This window comes from Stegostoma tigrinum, chromosome 38 (genome assembly GCF_030684315.1).
Source record: "Stegostoma tigrinum isolate sSteTig4 chromosome 38, sSteTig4.hap1, whole genome shotgun sequence".
In the NCBI taxonomy this organism is placed as follows: Eukaryota; Metazoa; Chordata; class Chondrichthyes; order Orectolobiformes; family Stegostomatidae; genus Stegostoma; species Stegostoma tigrinum.
The window spans coordinates 23,597,502-23,617,789 of NC_081391.1; the positions used below are offsets into that span (position 1 = coordinate 23,597,502).

At 47.9% G+C, this 20,288-nt stretch overlaps 1 protein-coding gene across 2 annotated transcripts in view; it reads left to right on the forward strand.

The window, feature by feature from the left end:
- Nucleotides 1–20,288, forward strand: part of cacna1ia (calcium voltage-gated channel subunit alpha1 Ia) — a 203,400-nt gene that overhangs the window by 176,866 nt on the left and 6,246 nt on the right. The window contains exons 26-33 of one of the 2 annotated variants that reach the window (XM_048521514.2): nucleotides 1,140–1,273; nucleotides 3,775–3,845; nucleotides 7,180–7,258; nucleotides 8,044–8,165; nucleotides 11,818–12,156; nucleotides 12,815–12,961; nucleotides 14,195–14,332; nucleotides 19,415–19,595. In XM_048521514.2, coding sequence (XP_048377471.1) covers nucleotides 1,140–1,273; nucleotides 3,775–3,845; nucleotides 7,180–7,258; nucleotides 8,044–8,165; nucleotides 11,818–12,156; nucleotides 12,815–12,961; nucleotides 14,195–14,332; nucleotides 19,415–19,595 — 1,211 coding nt within the window. The remainder of the gene's footprint in view (nucleotides 1–1,139; nucleotides 1,274–3,774; nucleotides 3,846–7,179; nucleotides 7,259–8,043; nucleotides 8,166–11,817; nucleotides 12,157–12,814; nucleotides 12,962–14,194; nucleotides 14,333–19,414; nucleotides 19,596–20,288) is intronic. The other variant, XM_048521511.2, reaches the window with a different exon arrangement.

The window sequence follows — 20,288 nt, forward strand, 5'->3', positions numbered from 1 at the left end:
GTGCTGCTTGCTGCAGCGGAATAGCCGGACAATCTCTTCCTAAACCTCACGAGCGAGGAGTGGCACTTTGACAAGGCATGGAGGTCAGTGAGACTTAGGATTATTGTTTGTGAGAGGGAAGGGTCAGGGAACATGGAATGATTTGGGAACACTGAGGGATCGCACGTGTCTCTTTGTCCTTATATTGACAAAACACATTGGTTAGTCATTGCACAGACTGATTGGGAGGATGTAAGGTTGGCCTCTTTCAACACTGGTTCATGAGACCTTCAGAAAGAATCAATCTTCTTTATATCACAAAGTTCCATTCAGGGTTTACACGTTCCCAGTTTTTATTTTCCAGCACCTGTGGGTATAATCACTGTTTCATTATTGTTATTCCTGATCCGTGAGTTATTTCTGTTCTCATAACAAGATTGCTTTCACTAAATTGGTGAGCAAGTGAAGCCAAGTTCTGCCTCGACTCTAACTCTTTCAAATATTCAGCCAAAAATCAATCAGCAGTTCCCTGCCAAACGTTAAAATATTCTGAGCTTCAATTCATCACGTTATATAATGCTGCATGAAGCTGTCACAGCAGGACCCCGTGCTGTCTGTGTCTGGGGAGTGTTCATTAGGGACAGTGTAGAGGGAGCTTTACTCTGTATCTAACCCCATGCTGTCCCTGTTCCTGGGAGTGTTTGATGGGGACAGTGTAGAGGGAGCTTTACTCTGTATCTAACCCCGTGCTGTCCCTGTCCTGGGAGTGTTTGATGGGGGGATAGTGTAGATGAAGCTTTACTCTGTATCTAACCCCGTGCTGTCCCTGTCCTGGGAGTGTTTGATGGGGGATAGTGTAGATGAAGCTTTACTCTGTATCTAACCCCGTGCTGTCCCTGTCCTGGGAGTGTTTGATGGGGGGACAGTGTAGATGAAGCTTTACTCTGTATCTAAGCTGGGTGCTGGAGGAGGTGCAGCTTTGGTTGTGATCAGAACGGTGCTGCAGAAATTCAGACATGTCTTCCCCTTCCTTATGTCTAAGTCTGGGGCAGGATGATTGAGTCAAACCCGTTCCCATATCCTGAAGTCTCCTGCTCTCATTGAGGAAATGAAACTGCTCTGGATGAGCCCTGACTGGAAACTTTATTTCTGTGAAATAGGTGGAACCAGCTGGACCTGGCCATTGTGCTGCTCTCTGTGATGGGGATCACCCTGGAGGAGATCGAGATTAGTGCTGCCCTGCCCATTAACCCCACCATCATCCGCATCATGAGGGTTCTCCGGATCACTCGGGGTAAGCGATAGGTCGCACACCTTGGTATTGCCACCAGGCATTCATCAGCGGGCAGCAGGCACAAAGCAGGATCTGAGCGTGACGGCGTGCCACAGATCACAAGAAATAGCTACAAGGGCAGGTCAGAAGCTGGGAATCCTGCAGCGAGTAACTCAGCTCCTGACTCCCCAAAGCCTGTCCCACCATCAATGAGGCACAAGGCAGGAGTGTGAGGGAATACTCCCCACTTGCCCAGCATGAGTATGGCTCCAACAAGAGTCAAGAAGGAGGCCATTCAGCCTGAAATGTCTCTGCTGGCTCTTTGAAGGAGTTATCCAATTTGTCATGCCAGCAACATGCAACATCCCTCATTGAGACTGAAGCCTCAACTTTAATCACAGGTACATTTCCAAATCTTCCTGAGATCAAGCATCCAAAACTAAATGCAGCTGACGCCTGCCCAGCACTCTGTCTGATTCCAGTAACACTTCCATCCTTTTCAATATTCCCCTGTAATGCTGAGTAGAAACTCCATTAGCCTTGCTGATCACTTTCTGCTTCAGTGAGCTAGCTTCTGTTAACATAGAAATTCCATTCCCAAACTCCCGAAACTCACCAAACAGCTCCCTAGCCCTTGATTGTCCTGAGATTGTTCATTTAGGATGCAGACAGGGAACTGTACAGCTTCACAATGTGAAAAGCTCCAATGCAGACACTGAAAACATTTACCTTTTGAGTGATCTTATCTTTATCTGCTGTCGTTCTGCATTCTTCTGTCCTAATGCATTTTTGCTCTTTGCAACTCACGACAGCTCCTAGTTCAGGGTCACTAGTGAGCTTACACATAGTCTATTGTGTCCACACTTTCCATTCTCAGCCAGGACCTGATGTCCCGTGTGAATTATTTGGTTTATTGTCACGTTACCAAAGTTATAAAAAAAAGGAGCGCAGTGAAAAGTGTACAATGTCACCAGCACAGAGCACATCTAAAGTGCCTAGGTACAAATCTTAAGTAAAAACATTAGAGAAAATAAGGAAAAAGGTGACACTTTATTACAGACATAGATAGTGTCAGAAATAGAGCCTAAAAAATAGACAATGCATGACACTGTTCTCAAATCCACTGATGTTTAACCTCCTGTTTGTAGAGCTGATGACCAGGTTTTGATTATAAAGCAGATTATTAAACAGCAGAGGTTAGAGACAACTGCACAGAAACAGGCCATTCAGCCCAACTGCCCAGTACTCCATGCTAACCCAAACCCCTCATTTCTTCTCACCTCATTCTTGTTTCGTTCTTTAAAATTGTTTTATGGGATGTGGGAGTCGTTGGCAAGGTCAGCATTTGTTGCCGATCCTTAATTGCCCCTGAATAGAGTGGAGTGCTCAGCCATCTCAGGGGGTAGCTAAGATTCAACCCCGTTGCTGTGGTGCTGGAGTCACATGTAGGCCAGACTAGGTAAGAAAGACAGGTTTCAGTGAACCAGATGGGTATTTACAACCATCAATAGCAGTTTCACAGCTGCCATCACTGAGATGAGTTTTTGATTGAATTTAAATTCCACAAATTGTCATGGGGTCCATGACACATTGATCGGGACCTCTAGATTACAATCCAATGACATTACCACATTCTGAAGAAGGGTCTCGATCCGAAACATCAGCTTTCATGCTCCCCTGATGCTGCCTAGCCTGCTGTGTTCATCCAGTTCTGCACCTGGTTATCTCAGATTCTCCACAATGCCACCAACTCGCCACATATGCTCACTCGGTTTCTCCCGTAATGTAGCGATGTTAGCTAACTCTATTTACCCCTTGTTTTTAGATTCCCCACTCTCACTCCATCCTGGAGTGACTCTTTCATGCCCCCAGTTGAGTATCTGAGCTCTGATCACCCAACCCGACCCAACCCAGGCACCCTCACCACCAGAGAAACAAGGAACTATTGCCTGAACTGGTGACAGGGCTAACCCTGTCAGGGGAGGCGATGGCCTAGTGGTATTATTGCTGGACTGTTAATCCAGAGACGCAGGTAATATTCTGAGGACACAGGTTTGAACGCCGCCAGGGCAGATGGTGAAATTTGAATTCAATAAATAGCTGGAATTAAGAATCTAATGATGACCATGAATCTATTTGTCAATTGTTGCAAAAACCCATCTGGTTCACTAATGTCCTTTAGGGAAGGAAACTGCCATCCTTACCTGGCTTGGCCCACATGCGACTCCAGACCCACAGCAATGTGGCTGACTCTGGGCAATTAGGGATGGGCTATAAATGCTCCCTGGCCAGCAATGCCCTCATCCCATGAATAAAGGGAAAAAAAACCTGCAATGGAAAGCGCTCCTCTGCTGTCCCAGGGTGTTAGAGAGAGAGATGGTTAGGCTGTCTCCACTGGGTAAAATATTCCAGAGCTGTAATCATGTTGAATGACCATTCAACCCATCCTTGTTTATGTTTTTGAGCAAGCTTCCATGGATCATGCAGAACCTCACTCTGTTTTTCCATTTTGATTTTCTCAGTGCTAAAATTACTGAAGATGGCTACTGGAATGAGGGCCCTCCTGGACACCGTAGTACAGGCTCTGCCTCAGGTAAAGCCACATGCCTTGGGCTTATGCATCGATTTCAGAGATAGTAAGAAATGCCGATGCAGGGGGTCTGAGATAACAGAGTGTGGAGCTGGAGGAACACAGCAGGCCAGGCAGCATCAGAGGAGCAGGAAAGCTGAAGAAGGGTCCCAACCTAAAACGTCAGCTTTCCTGCTCCCCTGATGCTTCCTGGCCTGCTGTGTTCCTCCAGCTCCACACTGTGTTATGCATCGATTTCATGTTCTTCCTCAAATTTTTGCGAGAAGCTTTAGCAAACTGGGATGACTTTGTGAGGGGTGTTCTACAGGAATAGTCAAGTGATGGAGGGACCCTATAAAACCAAAGGATCTCTGGTTAGCAGCTGGATGTCAGCCACTATGTTCTAGTCTTGAATGACAATTAGCCAGAGCAGTTGAAGGTAAAATCAGTCAGGATTCCTGTGGGTCTGAGCAGGTCCTGAAAGAGTGACGTTAAGAATAAGGTCGATAAACAGGAGGCTGGAAGAACACAGCAAGGCCTGGCAGCATCTGGAGGAAAGGAACAGAGAAGGGTAATACCTGAAAGGTTGACTGCTCCTTTCCTCCAGATGCTGCGTGGTCTGCTGTGTTCTCCCAGCCTCCTGTTAGTCTGCCTTGGGTTCGAACATCTGCAGTTTTTTTTTGATCTCTAACCAGCTGTACATGGCGTGGCTTCCTCTACATCAGGGAAACCAAGCGGAGGCTTGGGGACCGCTTTGCAGAACACTTCCGCTCGGTTCACAATAAACAACTGCACCTCCCAGTCGCGAACCATTTCAAATCTCCCTCCCATCCCTTAGACAGCATGTCCATCCTGGGCCTCCTGCAGTGCCACAATGATGCCACCCGAAGGTTGCAGGAACAGCAACTCATATTCCGCTTGGGAACCCTGCAGCCCAATGGTATCAATGTAGATTTCAACAGCTTCAAAATCTCCCCTCCCCCCACTGCATCCCAAACCAGCCCAGCTCGTCCCACCCTGCCTGACCTGTTCTTCATCTCACCTATCTCCTCCTCCCACCTCAAGCTGCACCTCCATTTCCTACCTACTAACCTCATCCCACCCCCTTGACCTGTCCGTCCTCCCCAGACTGACCTATCCCCTCCCTACCTCCTGCACCCCCACCCCCCATATTCTCCTCTCCACCTATCTTCTCTTCTATCCATCTTTGGTCTGCCTCCCCGTCTCTCCCTATTTATTTTAGAATCCTCTCCCCCTCCCCCTCTCTGATGAAGGGTTTAGGCCCGAGACATCAGCTTTTGTGCTCCTGAGATGCTGCTTGGCCTGCTGTGTTCAACCAGCCCCACACTTTGTTATGTTAAGAATATGGCTGGGTTGTTAGGTGTATTCAATACTATGCATGGTGTCATCAGGCCAAAATCCTGCACATACGCTGCAGCAGCTCCCCACCACCTTCTCAAGGAGCAATTAGGGACAATTAAATGCTGGCCTAGACAACAATGCCCAGGTCCCATGAATAATAAAAAAAAAGTTTTAATCAGTAAGGGAACCAAGGTTGTGGGGAAAAGGCAAGGAAATGGAGTTGAGGATTATCAGATCAGCCAGGGTCTCATTGGCTGGTGGTGCAGACTCAATGGGATGAATGGCCTGCTTCTGCCCCCAGCCTTCTGGTCCTGGAGTCACCAGGATTTGAAGAGTAGCCCCGAGAGGAAATAATAGGGGCATTTTTAAAAAATGATTTCCTTGAACACCGAAAAAAGTGGAAATGGAAGAGATGGAGTGCGTAAAAGATTGTTTACTTGATTGAGGAAATCGCGGGCGGGAGGGCGCGGTGGTGAGGGGAAGAGGGCAAGTGTGAAGCTGGTAATCATCTGCAGGATAGAGTGTGAATACAAGCTCCTGCTGATGGTGAGATTGGGCAAGACCTAAAGAGATAAGTTTGTACTTATTTGGGGCATTAGAAGATGAAGGTGCCCAGGATTAATCTCCTGCACCCCAACTCGAAGGAAAACCATATCAGTGTTAGGCAAAGTACTGAGTTAATTTCACTTTCTTTGAATTCTTGTCTATCCATTAGAGACATATTTGGGAGGGGAAGGAGAGGGCCATTTCACTGATGGTCGAGGCCACCAAGGGACCTCTCACATTTAGATTTACCGTGTGAAGACAGGGAGGAGCATGTGGAAAAACTGACATTAGCAGGATATTGGAAGTATACTGAGGAGGGAGCAATGACGGTGTGAGAGAGATGGTAGATTGGTTTACTAAGAGGTTGCTGTAAACTGGACAGACTTCTCATTAACAATGAGGAACAATGATCATGGCTGTATCTCAGATTCGTGAGGACATTGTGAAAAACTGCTTCTACCTCACTCTGGACAGCAGATAAACATGTCCAGTGCAGGTTAAATTCAAAAATGAATGAGCAGAATAGAATTTCGATGATATGAGTGGCCAGGCTGTGGAACAGGGTCTCCAGGGAGAGAATCGAGGCACTGAAGGATAATTCATTTAAAACAGATCAGATGGATTCTTTCCAAAGATAATATTTTGGGGCACAAATGAAAATAAAAGGAAAGAAAGGTTGAGCTTTCAGATCAGGGACAATCTGCCCATGGGAAAAAAACAGTGACATTCCCAGGATGGGGACAGCATGGGGTTAGATACAGAGTAAAGCTCCCTCTACACTGTCCCCTAACAAAGACTCCCAGGACAGGGACAGCACAGGGTTAGACACAGGGTTAGACTCCCTCTACAATGTCTCCCATCAAACACTCCCAGGACAGGGACAGCACAGGGTTAGATACAGAATGAGGGAGTGTCTCCATCAACCCTCCCTGACCATGTGTTTGCAACATTTAGTATTTATTAAGTAAGGATGGGGTATTCCTTAGGGCTTCGTTCCTGAATAATCATAAGAAAACTTGCCAGACTTAAGTACTGTTGGCCCAAGCGAGAGACCTGCGCACAGGTCAAGACTTTAACAGGGAGGATCAGAGAGACGGAAAATTGTTGAAGCAGACGGAAAGAAACACAGGCTCTGGGAGTGAGACCCAGAAAGAAAATATTAAAAGACTAAACACAGTGACCAACTGTGAAGCAATTCTGAATTTAGAGACATTGACAGATGAATTAATGCAGCTCAATGGTCATGCAGGGACAGTGAAATATGGCAGTGTTTGAACTGTAACAGATAAAGGTTTTAATGAGGGAGATTGAACTGCCCTGTTCCTGAGGCCATTGAATTAAAGGCCCAGCTCTCCTCTCAGCATTGCCGGGGCATACTGTGACGCGATCACTGATTAATTTTGAAACCAACGAGAATGACTGACCTCTCTATCCCTTCTCCCTCTGTCAGGTGGGGAACCTTGGCCTCCTGTTCATGCTCCTTTTCTTCATTTACGCAGCGCTGGGAGTGGAACTGTTTGGTAAATTGGGTAGGTGGCTGTCTGAAGCTTTGGAACAATTGGTAATGTTGTGTTGTGGTGATGGTGGTGGTCTAGGCCCCACCGATGGTGGGAAGATGCCAGTCGCCATTTGGAATGTGGTGGGTCGCTCTGTTTGCCTCTGAGCCCAAGGCTTCTGGGTTTGAGTCCTGAATCTGAGCCAATGATAGTTAAGGGACTGCTGCAGATGCTGTGGTGGGACCTTTCACACTCGATGTTCAAGTAGGGCTCCTCCTGGCCTACTCCATGTGGATGTCAGAAATTCCCCAGCTCTGCTTTAGCATCCTGGCCATTTTAAATCCACAGTTGACATTGCATTAGCAGATAATGTGGTCCAGTGTCTCAATTTAGACATTTTCAGGACCAAAATTGCCGACTGCATTTCTGACATGAGAACCATGGCCACTCTTCACCGTGGGCTGCGAAACTGTGAGATAGCCAGAGGTTGTGAAGGATGCTATAGAAATGCAAATCTTTTGTTACTGGAGGGAGGGGAAAGAATTCCAGAGAGGATGGAGTGATTCCCACTCTCTTCACTTCTTGCCCCATTTCTCCCAAGAGCTTCATCTCTCCTCTGGGTCAGGTATGATTGGGAGAGTGTGCCAGAAATTCATTTTGTTTAGCAGCTTTCAACATTCCCAGTTGGAGGCTGCATTCACCCAAAACGTATCCTGGGAAGTATTAGCCCTGATTCCCTGTAGTATCCCATCATGAATGCTGATTGGTGGAAATGCCACCTTTTCCCCTAGATTTGACTGTCTCTTTTCATTCTCCAGTCTGTGATGAGGACCATCCCTGCGAGGGAATGAGCCGCCATGCTACCTTCGAGAACTTTGGCATGGCATTCCTGACGCTGTTCCAAGTGTCAACTGGAGACAACTGGAATGGGATCATGAAGGTAGGATGTGGAGCATGGACTGCAGCTTGAGCATCTTGCTGTTTGGGTTGTGGGAAAGGTACAGGAGGTTCTCCTGTTGGTGCTGTGGTCACAGGAATGCTGCACAGTCTACACACTGTTGATTGCACTGAGAGGCTTTGTCTGTGTGTGTGTTTCTGGGTTTTTTTTTCACCTTTCTATGGTATGTGGACATTGTTGGCCAGATCATGTTTATTCCCAGTGTATGTGAGTGTACAGTGTGTCTGTCTGTGTGTGTCACAGAGAATGCATGTATGTGTGCATCTGTGTCCGTGAGAGAGAGTGGGTATGTCTGCATCTGAGTATATGAGTGTGTGCGCGCGCGCGAGTATATGAGTGTGCGCGCGCGCGCGAGTATATGAGTGTGCGCGCGCGCGCGAGTATATGAGTGTGCGCGCGCGCGCGAGTATATGAGTGTGCGCGCGCGCGCGAGTATATGAGTGTGCGCGCGCGCGCGAGTATATGAGTGTGCGCGCGCGCGCGAGTATATGAGTGTGCGCGCGCGCGCGCGAGTATATGAGTGTGCGCGCGCGCGCGCGAGTATATGAGTGTGCGCGCGCGCGCGCGAGTATATGAGTGTGCGCGCGCGCGCGTATATGAGTGTGCGCGCGCGCGCGCGTATATGAGTGTGCGCGCGCGCGCGCGTATATGAGTGTGCGCGCGCGCGTATATGAGTGTGCGCGCGCGCGTATATGAGTGTGCGCGCGCGCGCGAGTATATGAGTGTGCGCGCGCGCGCGAGTATATGAGTGTGCGCGCGCGCGCGAGTATATGAGTGTGCGCGCGCGCGCGAGTATATGAGTGTGCGCGCGCGCGTATATGAGTGTGCGCGCGCGTGCGCGTATATGAGTGTGCGCGCGCGCGCGAGTATATGAGTGTGCGCGCGCGCGCGAGTATATGAGTGTGCGCGCGCGCGCGAGTATATGAGTGTGCGCGCGCGCGCGAGTATATGAGTGTGCGCGCGCGCGCATATGAGTGTGTGCGCGCGAGTACGAGTGCGCGCGCGTACGAGTGCACGAGTGTACGAGTATGTCAGTCTGTGAATGTGTGTCTGCATTCATGAGATTCATTCTGGATCTATAATTATTTGGGTGGAATGATGATAGTGCCATTCTCATGTGAAAGCTTAAAATGTCGCTCTCAACTTTCTTTGTGCAGGCTGAGCACAGACATTAGTGCAGGCAAGTCATACAGTAAATAGATAAACGGTTCCCTATAACAGTCCCTTGCTGGGATCTATCCCAGGACAATGAAAGTAAAGCTGCCCAGTATTCCTTGGTTACAAATTGAAAGGCCAGAGCCCCAGACACACTGAGCTGGAAAATAGGGAGATGTCTCCATCAACAACCCCCGCTCACAAGCAGCTCAGAAAGCCTACTCGGGCCAAGCGTGGAACTTTGGTTGGGGAGGGAGGTTGTTGTTGGTGGGTAATCTGAGACAACAGTCACCTACTCCACCGCTATTCCCCACCCCTCCAATCAATCACAAATATTGATTAAAAAATGCACTTGCAAACTGGGGCCTAATTAATTCCACTTTCTGGGTAACAGCCTGCTTCAGTGGGATGAAAGGGGAGTGACAGGCATTTGATTGACAGCCCATGCACTAGCTTCAACATTCACTGCCCTAACCAATCATCTGCAGTGGCAGCAGTGTGTACCTATAAAATAAGGCCATGTACTGAGGCGTAGAAATAGGCCATTCAGCCCATCAACTCTGCTTCACCATTCCATGAGATCATGACTGACATCAACTCCACTTTCCTGCCTTTGCCGAAACCTTAATTCTCATACTGATTAAAAATCTGTCTCCCTCAGTGTTGAGTACAGTCAATACCCAGCCTGGACAGCCAGCTGCAGTAGATAATACCACAGATTTACTCCCTTCTCAGAGAAATTCCTTCACATCTGCCTTCAATGGGTGACCCCTCATTCTGCGATGTTGCGCACTGGGCTCTCCCACAAGGGGCAACAGCTTCTCCTTATCTACTCTATCAAGTTCCCGAACCATCTTGTGTGCTTCAATGAAGTCACCTCTCATTCTTTTAAATTCTTTGAAATTGAGTACACGCCTAACCCACACAACCTCTCTTTGTAAGGCAGTCCCTCTGTATCTAATTCAGATTGAAAACTCATTAAAGCTCCTTTCAAACCAGCAAAATTTTACCCCAAGAAGAACAAGAGGACCCAAAATGATGGGCCAACCACAAACTGCAGGATCCCTTCTGGCACCTCACCATCCTGAAATGGAAATATATTGCCATCCCTTCACTGTCGCTAGGTCCCAGTCCTGGAACTCCCTCCCGAACAACATTGTACAACCCAAGGACTGCATTGGTTTGAAGAGACAGCTCATCACAGCCTTTGCTTGGATTTCGACTATTGTCATCTTTGTTCTCAAATTCCTCTTCAACTTCAACCAACCAGCCCACACACCCCCCCCCCTCCCAAATCTAACTTCATCAGGCATTCCATCAGTCGCCACCACCCCTTCCGCCCGGCTCTCCTCCAATTCTGGCCTCACCCACATGAGCCCTCCCTGCTGCAACTCCATCGCTCAATCTCTCCGCGCTCCAGCCTGCTTTACAATGCTGCTTAAAACCTGGCGAGCCTTTTGCCGTCACCCCTGAGTTCTTCATGTGAGGCTCAGGGCTAATTTTTGTTGCCAATCACCCGCGAAGCACTGTGCTACACAAAAGCAGATTGTTTTTGTGTGTGGAACCCTTCCCTTTAGAAGCACTAATCAGGGCCGTGCTTCAGCAGCATTTTAAAATCCGATCACAAAATCATTCCCAGTGCCTGGTTTCAAAAACAATGGAATGCAGTCTGCAGTTTATATATAAAACCCATTTATATAACACCTTCCACTGCTTCAGACAGCCCCAGCAAACATTACAGTCCATTAAGCGTGCTGAAGTCACTCTTGTACAAGATGTGGATCTGCCTTGCGCACAGCAAGATCCCACACATGGCAGTAAATTGATAACTAGCTTGAGGGGATGAATGTGAACTCAGGGCACCAGTGGGCTCAGGACGTTCCACAGCCAGCAGATGGCTCAAACACAACCTCGCTTTTAAAGATGCCATTGGAAAGACAGGACCCCTGGCAGTGCGGCCCTGCAGGGGAACTGCCCCTGGAGCTATCAGCCAACTGACTGCCTCCCGGGCAGGAGCAAGACACCTGAGCAGCAAAGTGGGCCGACACAGAATAAATTACCTGCGTCCAATCCCTTAACCCACTTCGACCAGGTAAAGCCAGGTAACATGGTCAGTTATCGAAAGCAGCCAATGCTGGAGGATCACAGCGGCTCGAGCAGCATCTGTGGCCAGAGAGTGACTATGGTTACAGCTCTGATGAAGAGTCATGCAGACTCGAAACATTAGCTCGCTCTCTCTCCACGGATGCTGTCTGACCCGCAGTGACATCCAGCGCTTTTAAGTTTTCAGTGCAGATTCCAGCACCCACAGTAATTTCCTCCCACAGCCAATTATCAGGTCGCTGCTTATGGGATCTTGCTGTGCGTTTCTGGGCACTGTGCTCCCCTGCAACACACTGGCTGCGTCAAAGAGCCTGCGGGGTGGGTCCAAGGGGCTCTGAAGCCATTCCTTCCTAACCCATTCTTTGTTCATGGCCAGGACACCCTCCGCGATTGCTCCAACGACGACCGTGGTTGTTTCAGCAACCTCCAGCTGATCTCACCGCTGTACTTTGTCAGCTTTGTGCTGACGGCCCAGTTTGTGCTGATCAATGTGGTAGTGGCTGTCCTCATGAAGCATCTCGACGACAGTAACAAGGAGGCCCAGGAGGACGCCGAGTTGGACGCTGAGATTGAGATGGAACTGGCCCAAGGGTTCTGCTGCCAGCTGGTGGGTCCATCAGCCCTGGGGGGCAGTGCTGGGTCCGACAATGGCCCCAAGGGTCATAAGAAGAAAGCAGAGAGACCAGACCCAGGGAAACACATCTCACCTGCACAGGTAACCACATGTTAGCCTCCAACACTCCAGCGGCTCGACCCCAGCCAGGGCCAGGGAATTCATGAGAATTCCATCCACTGTATCCAAAAACATCCCACTCTCCCCACCACTGATGCTCAGTCACAGCAGTGTGTACCATCTACAAGATATGCTGCAGAAATTCACCAAATATCTTCAGACACCTTCCCAACCCTCAACCACTTCCATCTGGAAGGACAAGGGCAGCAGATACATGGGAACACCACCCCCTCCAAGCTGCTCACCATCCTGACTTGTAAATATATCATTCCTTCACCATCGCTATGTCAAAATCCTGGAATTCCCTCCAAGGGCATTGTGGGTCAACCCAAAGCACATGGACTACCAGAGTTCGAGAAAGCAGCTCCCCACCACCTTCTCAAGGGGCAACTAGGGACGGGCAATAACCACATCCCATGAACAAACAGGCAAACCAGTTGTTTATTTTCACCTACTTCCATCAAAGCTTTCTAATCTCCCCTCTTGTTTACATGAGTACACCCATTGTTGGTAAAGCTCAAAATTGGACAAAGTCTTTACAAACACCCAATGTGCACACAAGGTGAGCAGAACAATCATCGATAGAAAGTTGTTCTGTCTTAATTAAAGGATTATTTCCTGTTTTTCTGTAACACTGCAGGAGAACCTGTGGCTGGACAGTGTCTCACTAATCATACGAGATACTTTTGAGAATGAACTGTTGATGATTGATAACCTCTCTGGATCTATCTTCCACCATTACACCTCTTCACCCACCTGCCGGGACTGTCACCACGACAAGCATGAGGTTACCAGTTTGTCTTTTGTATTTTTATGTTTGTGTCTTTTCAGTGATTGTTTTATGTTTATGGCCCTGTTCTGGTTTCCCCTGACAGGTGGAAACGGCCTGCCCTCACCAATCCTACTGAACTCATACGTAACCTCAAAAATCTTCACTTCTGTTGCCCCTTAGGCTTAACACATTAAAGGCCAATCCTCCCTGAAAGGAGGAGATGTCACACTCTGCCTGGAAGAGGTTCTGAAGTATGATCGTCACTTCACTAAAGTTTTACGCATGTGCTATCAAATACATTAGGAATCACCGGAAAAGCTCAGCAGGTCCAGCAGCATCACTGGAGAGAAATCAGAGTTAACATTCTAGGCCAGGTGACCCATCCTCAGAACTGTTCAGAGGAGGGTCAATCCACCTGAAACGTTAACTCTGATTTCTCTCCAGTGATGCTGCTGGACCTGCTGAGCTTTTCCAGCAATTTCTGTTTTTGTTTCTGATTTAGGGCATCTTCAGTTCTTTCAGTTTTTACATTAAGGACCATATCCTTTAATCTGAATCTTGTACAAGCGACATTTGATGATGGAAGTTGTAGAAGGAGGAAGGTTAACGATAGTAATTGTTCTTATAGACTAATGATTCCCTCATTCATGAGAGATATTCTGCGAGCTGGGGGCAGGTTAGCCGAGTTGGTTGAACAGCTGGTGGGAGATGCCACCAGCGTGGGCTCAATTCCTGCCCCTAGCTGAGGTTACCATGAAGGACTTTCATTCTCAACCTCTCCCCTGGCCTGAGGCATGGAGACCACCAGGTTAAACCCCCACCAATCCTCTCTAATGAGACAGCAAGACAATGAGAACTTTACATTCTGTTAAACAGTAACTTTTTTTAAAAATCAAAAATTGAGAATTCCTTTGCAACTAAATTCACTTCATAGAATGGTATAGTCTAAAGGGTAACATTTATATTTAAAAGTGCTGTCCCACCTTGCCCATCCTCACATACTCCTGCAAAGTTTCCTCCCTTTAAGTGTTTATCCTGTTCCTTTCTGAAAGTCACTGTTCAACCTGCTTCCCATTCCAGATCATAAAAACCTCACTGCATTACAAAAGGAATTCGTCTTGTTACCTCTGCTCCTTTTCCTTTAAAAGGTCGCAGTTCCGAAGGAAGACTTTCCATCCAGTTGGTCTGGATAGGGTCAGAAGCTACGAAGCAGTTAGTAACCATTCAGGTCTCATTGTATCTTCCCAGGTTCACCTTGCTGAGACAGAAGCATTCTCCCTGGCCTCTGACCTCCTCTCGGACAAATCATCATCAGTGGTTCTGGCCGATGATCTGAGCTCAGATGACAGTGTACCCAACCTGCCCACCAGGGAAAGCCATGAGAAGGTATGTGAAAGGCAAGGGAAAGTTATCCTGTTTCCAGCCAGATTGCCAGTATCCTTGCATGGCTTTATGGCTGGGGCATGGATCTATCAGGGATTGATCTTAAAATCATTTACCCTCAGTGACGGCCTCCATTACCTTGCATTTATATAGCAACCTATCAGAAATATTCCAGTGGTTTGTGCTCAGTTCGTTGCTTTAAATCATTATGTGCCCAGCAAGATTCAATAATCTTTAATTGGGAACCAGATATCCAGTTTCTGATGGTCTTGCTTGAAGAACCTCGGATCTCCTGGTGCACTCAGTGGTTTGGCTTCCTCCAACAACCTAGGTTCTGAGCAGAAAAAAAGTGGCATGTTTCTGCCAGGCCCAGGAAGGGCCCCACATTTGGTTCCAGTCTAGTAAAATGAAATTCTCTCCCATTTCAAATCCCTCCATACCATTGGCCCTCCCTATGCCTATCACCTCCTCCATTCCCACAACACCAACTCCAGCCCCTCGCACATCCCAGACTTCCATCAGTCCACCAATGGTGGCTGCACCTTCAGCTGCGGGCTTTAAGATCTGGGCCACACACACTCCTGCATCACCCCCATCCCTCCAAACCTCTCCATCCTGAACTGTATCTTTGACATGTTCTTCAAAGTGAACCTCTTTGACAGAGCTTTTGGTCAGCTTGCATACCTTGCCCTCACTACCTTGGTCCATGGATGTAGGCCTGGTCTCGCTCTTGTAGCTCCTCTTGCAAAGTTCTCCCCCCCAGGTCTGGTTCCGTTCTTGGACACGGACAGCTTGTACAGGACCATGGCTTATCTCTTCCATCCAGAATGTCTCAGGAGATATTCCTCCTCCACTTCCAGCAGCAACGGTATTGAGGCTACATCCACTTCAGACCCTGAGACGGAGAGGGAGCACTTGGAGGCGTCTGGCTGTTCTGAAGGTCCATGTATGTTTTGCTCCTGCTCAGTTTATGAGGTAATTACTCAGGTGATCCACATTTGTTCTGGACTGTATCACCTACCCAAACATCCTGAGTCACAAGACTCGACCTCGCATCAGCCTCACCTCGCACCATTCAGGGCTATTTCCATCGTACCGGCACCAAACTTCACCGCCTGAACTAAACTGTCTCTTGCTTAGAGCTGGCATTTGGCCGGCACCAATGTTCCTGCTGCTGCTTCATCCTCTCCCCAGGTCTGGAAATATCAGTTTCAACTTGGTGCACAGTCTTCTTCACATCAATTCTGCTGGAGCTATCCCTGTTGTTGCATATGGGGTAGTCCTATCATTGAACAGGAACCAGGACAGTTTGGTATCAACTAACACTGTAGGCTGCTTCCTTGAGACTGCCTTCAACATTTGGACCAGTCTTTCCATGAGACCACTGGACAGTGGGCAGCATGGAGCTGCCCTTATGTGCCAAATGCCAGTTGACTTTAGGAAATATTCACATTCCCTGCTGGTCAATGGCGTCCCATTGTCCATGGCCAATACTTCCGAGAGTCCATGTAGCATGCATGATGATTGCAGCTTCTAAATCATTATCCAGGTTTGCCGAACAAACCTTATGCATGTCCAACCACTTTGAATGGACATCCACAATGACCGGAAACATTGAGCCCACAAACAGGACTAGTGTAGTCAACATGCAACTGAGTGCAGGGCTGGCCCATCAATGTGGGGGTGCTGTTGGTGGCAAATTTTGTCCTTGCTGGCACTCTGGGCACTGTCCCATCAATGCAGCTATGTCAGGATCCAACTCTGGCCACCAGACATTGCTTCTTGCTACTATCTTTATCTTGGAAACCCCTAGATGAATCTGGTGGAACGCAGACGGTATCTGGCAGTGACCTTTACTCAGGACAATCACGCTTGCTGCCCACACTGATATGCCATCCTCTACAGTGATCTGTTCTTGCAGGGCCCAGAAAGGTTTCAGTCCTGGCTGTGATGGCCCCCCTCGGTCCCCTCCCATTACCACTGGCTGTTTCAGCTTCACTGAGATGGGATCTTTTTGCGTCCACGATCAGATATTGCCAGTGGTGATTAGAAGGGTTTCCTGGAAGTTTAAAACCAGAATGGACTTTTCCAGGGGAGGAGATGCTGATAGAGTATCTGCCCGTGGGAGGCAACTTAATGCTTCCACATTAGCCACTTGGCTTCCTGGATGGTATTCTAACTTGTACAAACTGAGAATAAGGGCCCAACACTGATTTCTGCTGGAAGCTGTGGGCCGCACTGTCTTGTCTTCCTTCAGTAGCCTTAGCAGGGCTTTGTGGTCTGTTACTATGTCAAATTCCCAGCCATAAAGGTACTGGTGGAACTTGCTCACACCAACATTGATCACCAAACCTTCCTTCTCTAGCTAGGCATATTGGCATTTAGCACCAGCCAGTGTCTGGGAAGCATACACTATTGGGGGTTCCTCTCCATTGGGCCACCAGTGAGCCAACACTACCCTGATTCTGTACGGGGAGGCCTCACATGTCAGCGCCACATGTCACTTCAGATTGTAGTCGGCCAACACCTTCGACAATGATAGCTGCATTTTCACTTCCCTAGAGACTACTTCTCCGCCATACAACCATTTCCAAGGCTGACCGTTTATCGACAGCAGGTGACAGGGTGCCAAGGTGGAGGCCAGGTTACACAGGACTCTAATTATTTACTAACCCAAGGAAAGACCTATGTTCTGGTATAAATGTGGGAGCTGGGGCTCCTTTGATCACGCTCACCTTATCCTCCAATGGGTGTAACCAGGTTTTGTTGACTGTGTAACCCAAGTAGGTCACTTGGAGCACACACTTTTCCCTTTCGAAGGTGTACGCCTGTCTGGGAGCAACATTTAAGCACCACATCCACCTTCTCCAACTGCTCTATGTTGGTCTTCCCTGTTATTACTATGTAATCCAGACAAATGGCAGCCTGATGTAGCCCTTGTTAAAGGTTACCCATGGTCCGATGGGGAAGCGTACAGGCTGAATACCCCAAACAGCAGCCCTGTATATTGCTATAAACCCCTATGGGTATTAATTTTAGCTGCTGCTGGGATTTCTCATCCAGTCACAGTTGCAGGCAGGCATGGCTCATGCCCAGCTTTCTAAAGGACAAACCACTCCCACCCCCCACCAACTTTGTTTACAAGTCCTCTGAGAGGGATCGGGTATTTATCCAGCTCCGTTACTGTGTGCTTACAATCCCCACAAAGGCAAACCGGGCCACCAGGCCTCACAATCGGTACAGCCATTGCTGTATATCCTTCAAACTCCCTGGTTTGATTGTTCCTTCATTTTCCAGATTCCTGATTTCCACCTCTACCCTCAAGTGCACGGGACACCCAGTGCCACTTGTCAATCTCGGAATTGCTTCCTTGTCAATGTGCAAAGTGGCTTTGCCCCCTTTGTTGGTCCCAAGCCCTTCCTGAAATATTCCTGGGTATTTCACAAGGACTTCACTGAGGCAGCCATTTTCTAATCGAAAAATGTTGATCCAATCAAAGGGAATCTTTCTCAACTAATTCCACCCCCCAGTAGACTTGGGCCTGAGCCTTTCAGGACCATCAGCAGTAACTGCACCACCTGCTTCTCATAGGAGGCCAAAATCAAACGGATATCCTCAATCTGTAACAGTTCCCCAGTGTACGTCCTCAGTCTGGCTGAAGTCATCTTGTACAAACTTCAGAGTTGGAGTACTGACTGAATCTTGTTAAAGACAGATTCTGCAAGCCCAGATACAGCTGCATTTTTATCATGCTCCATGGAAACTGGTTGACCATTTAACCAAACAATAGTTTTAGTTAGTTCTGATTTGGGTGCCACTAAGAAATTTAATTGTTCCAACCCACATGTAGGGGGACTTTCCAGGGTGTGCACTCTCCTGGCTCCCAGCTTAAGCATTTTCTTGCCCAAGTCAGGCCTCATAGGAATCCTTTACCATCTGAAGCCTGCATACCAATTACAACAGTACACCAGCCCAGATCCTGAAAATTGTTTAGCCACTTGGCTGAGGCTCAACTTTGTTGTGGCATTCTACTGCAGGGTGGTCTAGAGTCCCTCTGCTCAGGCATGCCCTGCACAAGCCTCTGCAATTGCCTACACTCAATGATGTTCCCAGCTCAGTAGGGCAAGTAAGGGAGTCTACTCCCATTGGGATGCTCTGTAGCTCCCATGCTCCACTGGCCACAGTTCCTGTCTAGTAGCTCCCATGCTCCACTGGCCACAGTTCCTGTCTAAAGTCCAGTCAGGCTTCAGCTAGTAGGCACTTCTGCATAGTTACATTACTCCCACATACTAAACGGTCTCTCAGCATTATTCAGGGTTCACCCAAAATTACTTGCCTCTTCCAGCCATCATAACCTAGTCAAAAATCATGATACGGATTCCCCCGGTTCTCTGACAGCCAGACAAAGCCAACAGCATCTCAGGGTCAGAGATGATTTGGGGTTGTAACCTAAACCAACTGTCAACTTTGGGAAGGTTTTGACATCTGGTGCCTCTGGGAAAGTTAAGCTCCTTAGAACAGAAAGTGCTGCTGGTCCACACGCAGCAAGGAAGACTACTCATTGCTTTTCATCTGCCACAATGTCATTTGACTGGGAAAAATATCACATTCATTCCACATACTGGGCCCAGTCTTCAACAGCAAAATAAAATGAGTCACACTTCCCAAATAGAGGCACAATTCCAGAAATGCTTATCCCAACTCCAAAATGACAGTTGCAAGCAAATTTCTTCAGGCACGTCTTGCTTTCTTTCATTACCACTGAAATAATTCGCAGAGGCCAGGTCCCATCACCAAGTCACTCTTTACCTTCTCAGCATACAGTACATTGGCTATGGCCAGCCAGCTTGGAGTCAGTCCTCAACTGAGGTGATTCTAAATCCCCTGTTTATATTGGTCCCTGATTAGCCCTGGGTAACAATCCCAATCCAGGACCTTGGGGCCAACAAGATCCACCTGGTTCTAATCACTACAGTGACTTTACTTTTAATTTAGATAAATGGCAGCTTTCTGACAGTGAGGACGATGGCTCAGCGCTTGTGTATGTTGCAAGGAAATAAGAGCGCACGTGCTTTCTGTTCACAGGAAGGAACAAATGATCCCAGTTTTTCTGAGAATGGCAGCACAAGCATTGTAACATTGAAGGAGACAGCGATATGCAGAACAAGCTCACTGCCAAACAACAGCTACACTTCGCATGTCGAGAATTCAGATTCAGGCCAAACAGTTCCAGAAACGCAGCCGGAACCCACAGAGCAGAAGGGTGGTGAGCACTGCACCAAGTGTTACTTTTATTTATTTATTTGCTGATTATAACAACCCACTCTGTGTTTTCTCTGCCTGCACATTATTCAGAATGATGATTCGGTCTTAAAGGGACCACCGTCTACTGGGCAGTGAGTCCATCAGTTTCCTGAACCAAGTTTGAGACAACATGAGGAGTTAGGGGAGGGTGGTTTCCTTTTGCATCAGACCAAGGCTGCGTGCAGATGATACACCTCAGCCCCAGTTTGCTCATCGTCCATGTGTACTTTCCCAAGGTCTGCCCAGGAACAGGGACCATCTCTGCTCTGTTCCTTTCCCTGACGAGGGAACCAAAATGAACTGTTCCCGGTTGGAAAGGAGAGCTCTCAAGATGCACTGTGCGCGGAAACATTGTCAACACATATGGAGGCTGAGTCCCACACAAATTAAATCCCAACTGCAGCCTTCGCACCTTCCAGCAAGTTAGTAACTTGGAGTAATGACTGTGATTAATTTGTTCCATCCTTTGTCAGAGAATTGTGAAGTTAACTGCAGTGCTCACATCTCCAAGTGTAATAGTGCTTGAACATTCTCAGTCTGTGTACCACATTCCCACATTTATCAGTGTATTTACACAGCAGTCACAGAAGGATTTTGTCTTTTATTAATGAATGCATTTTAATTTAAAACACTAGATGAGTAGGCACCTCTAGCA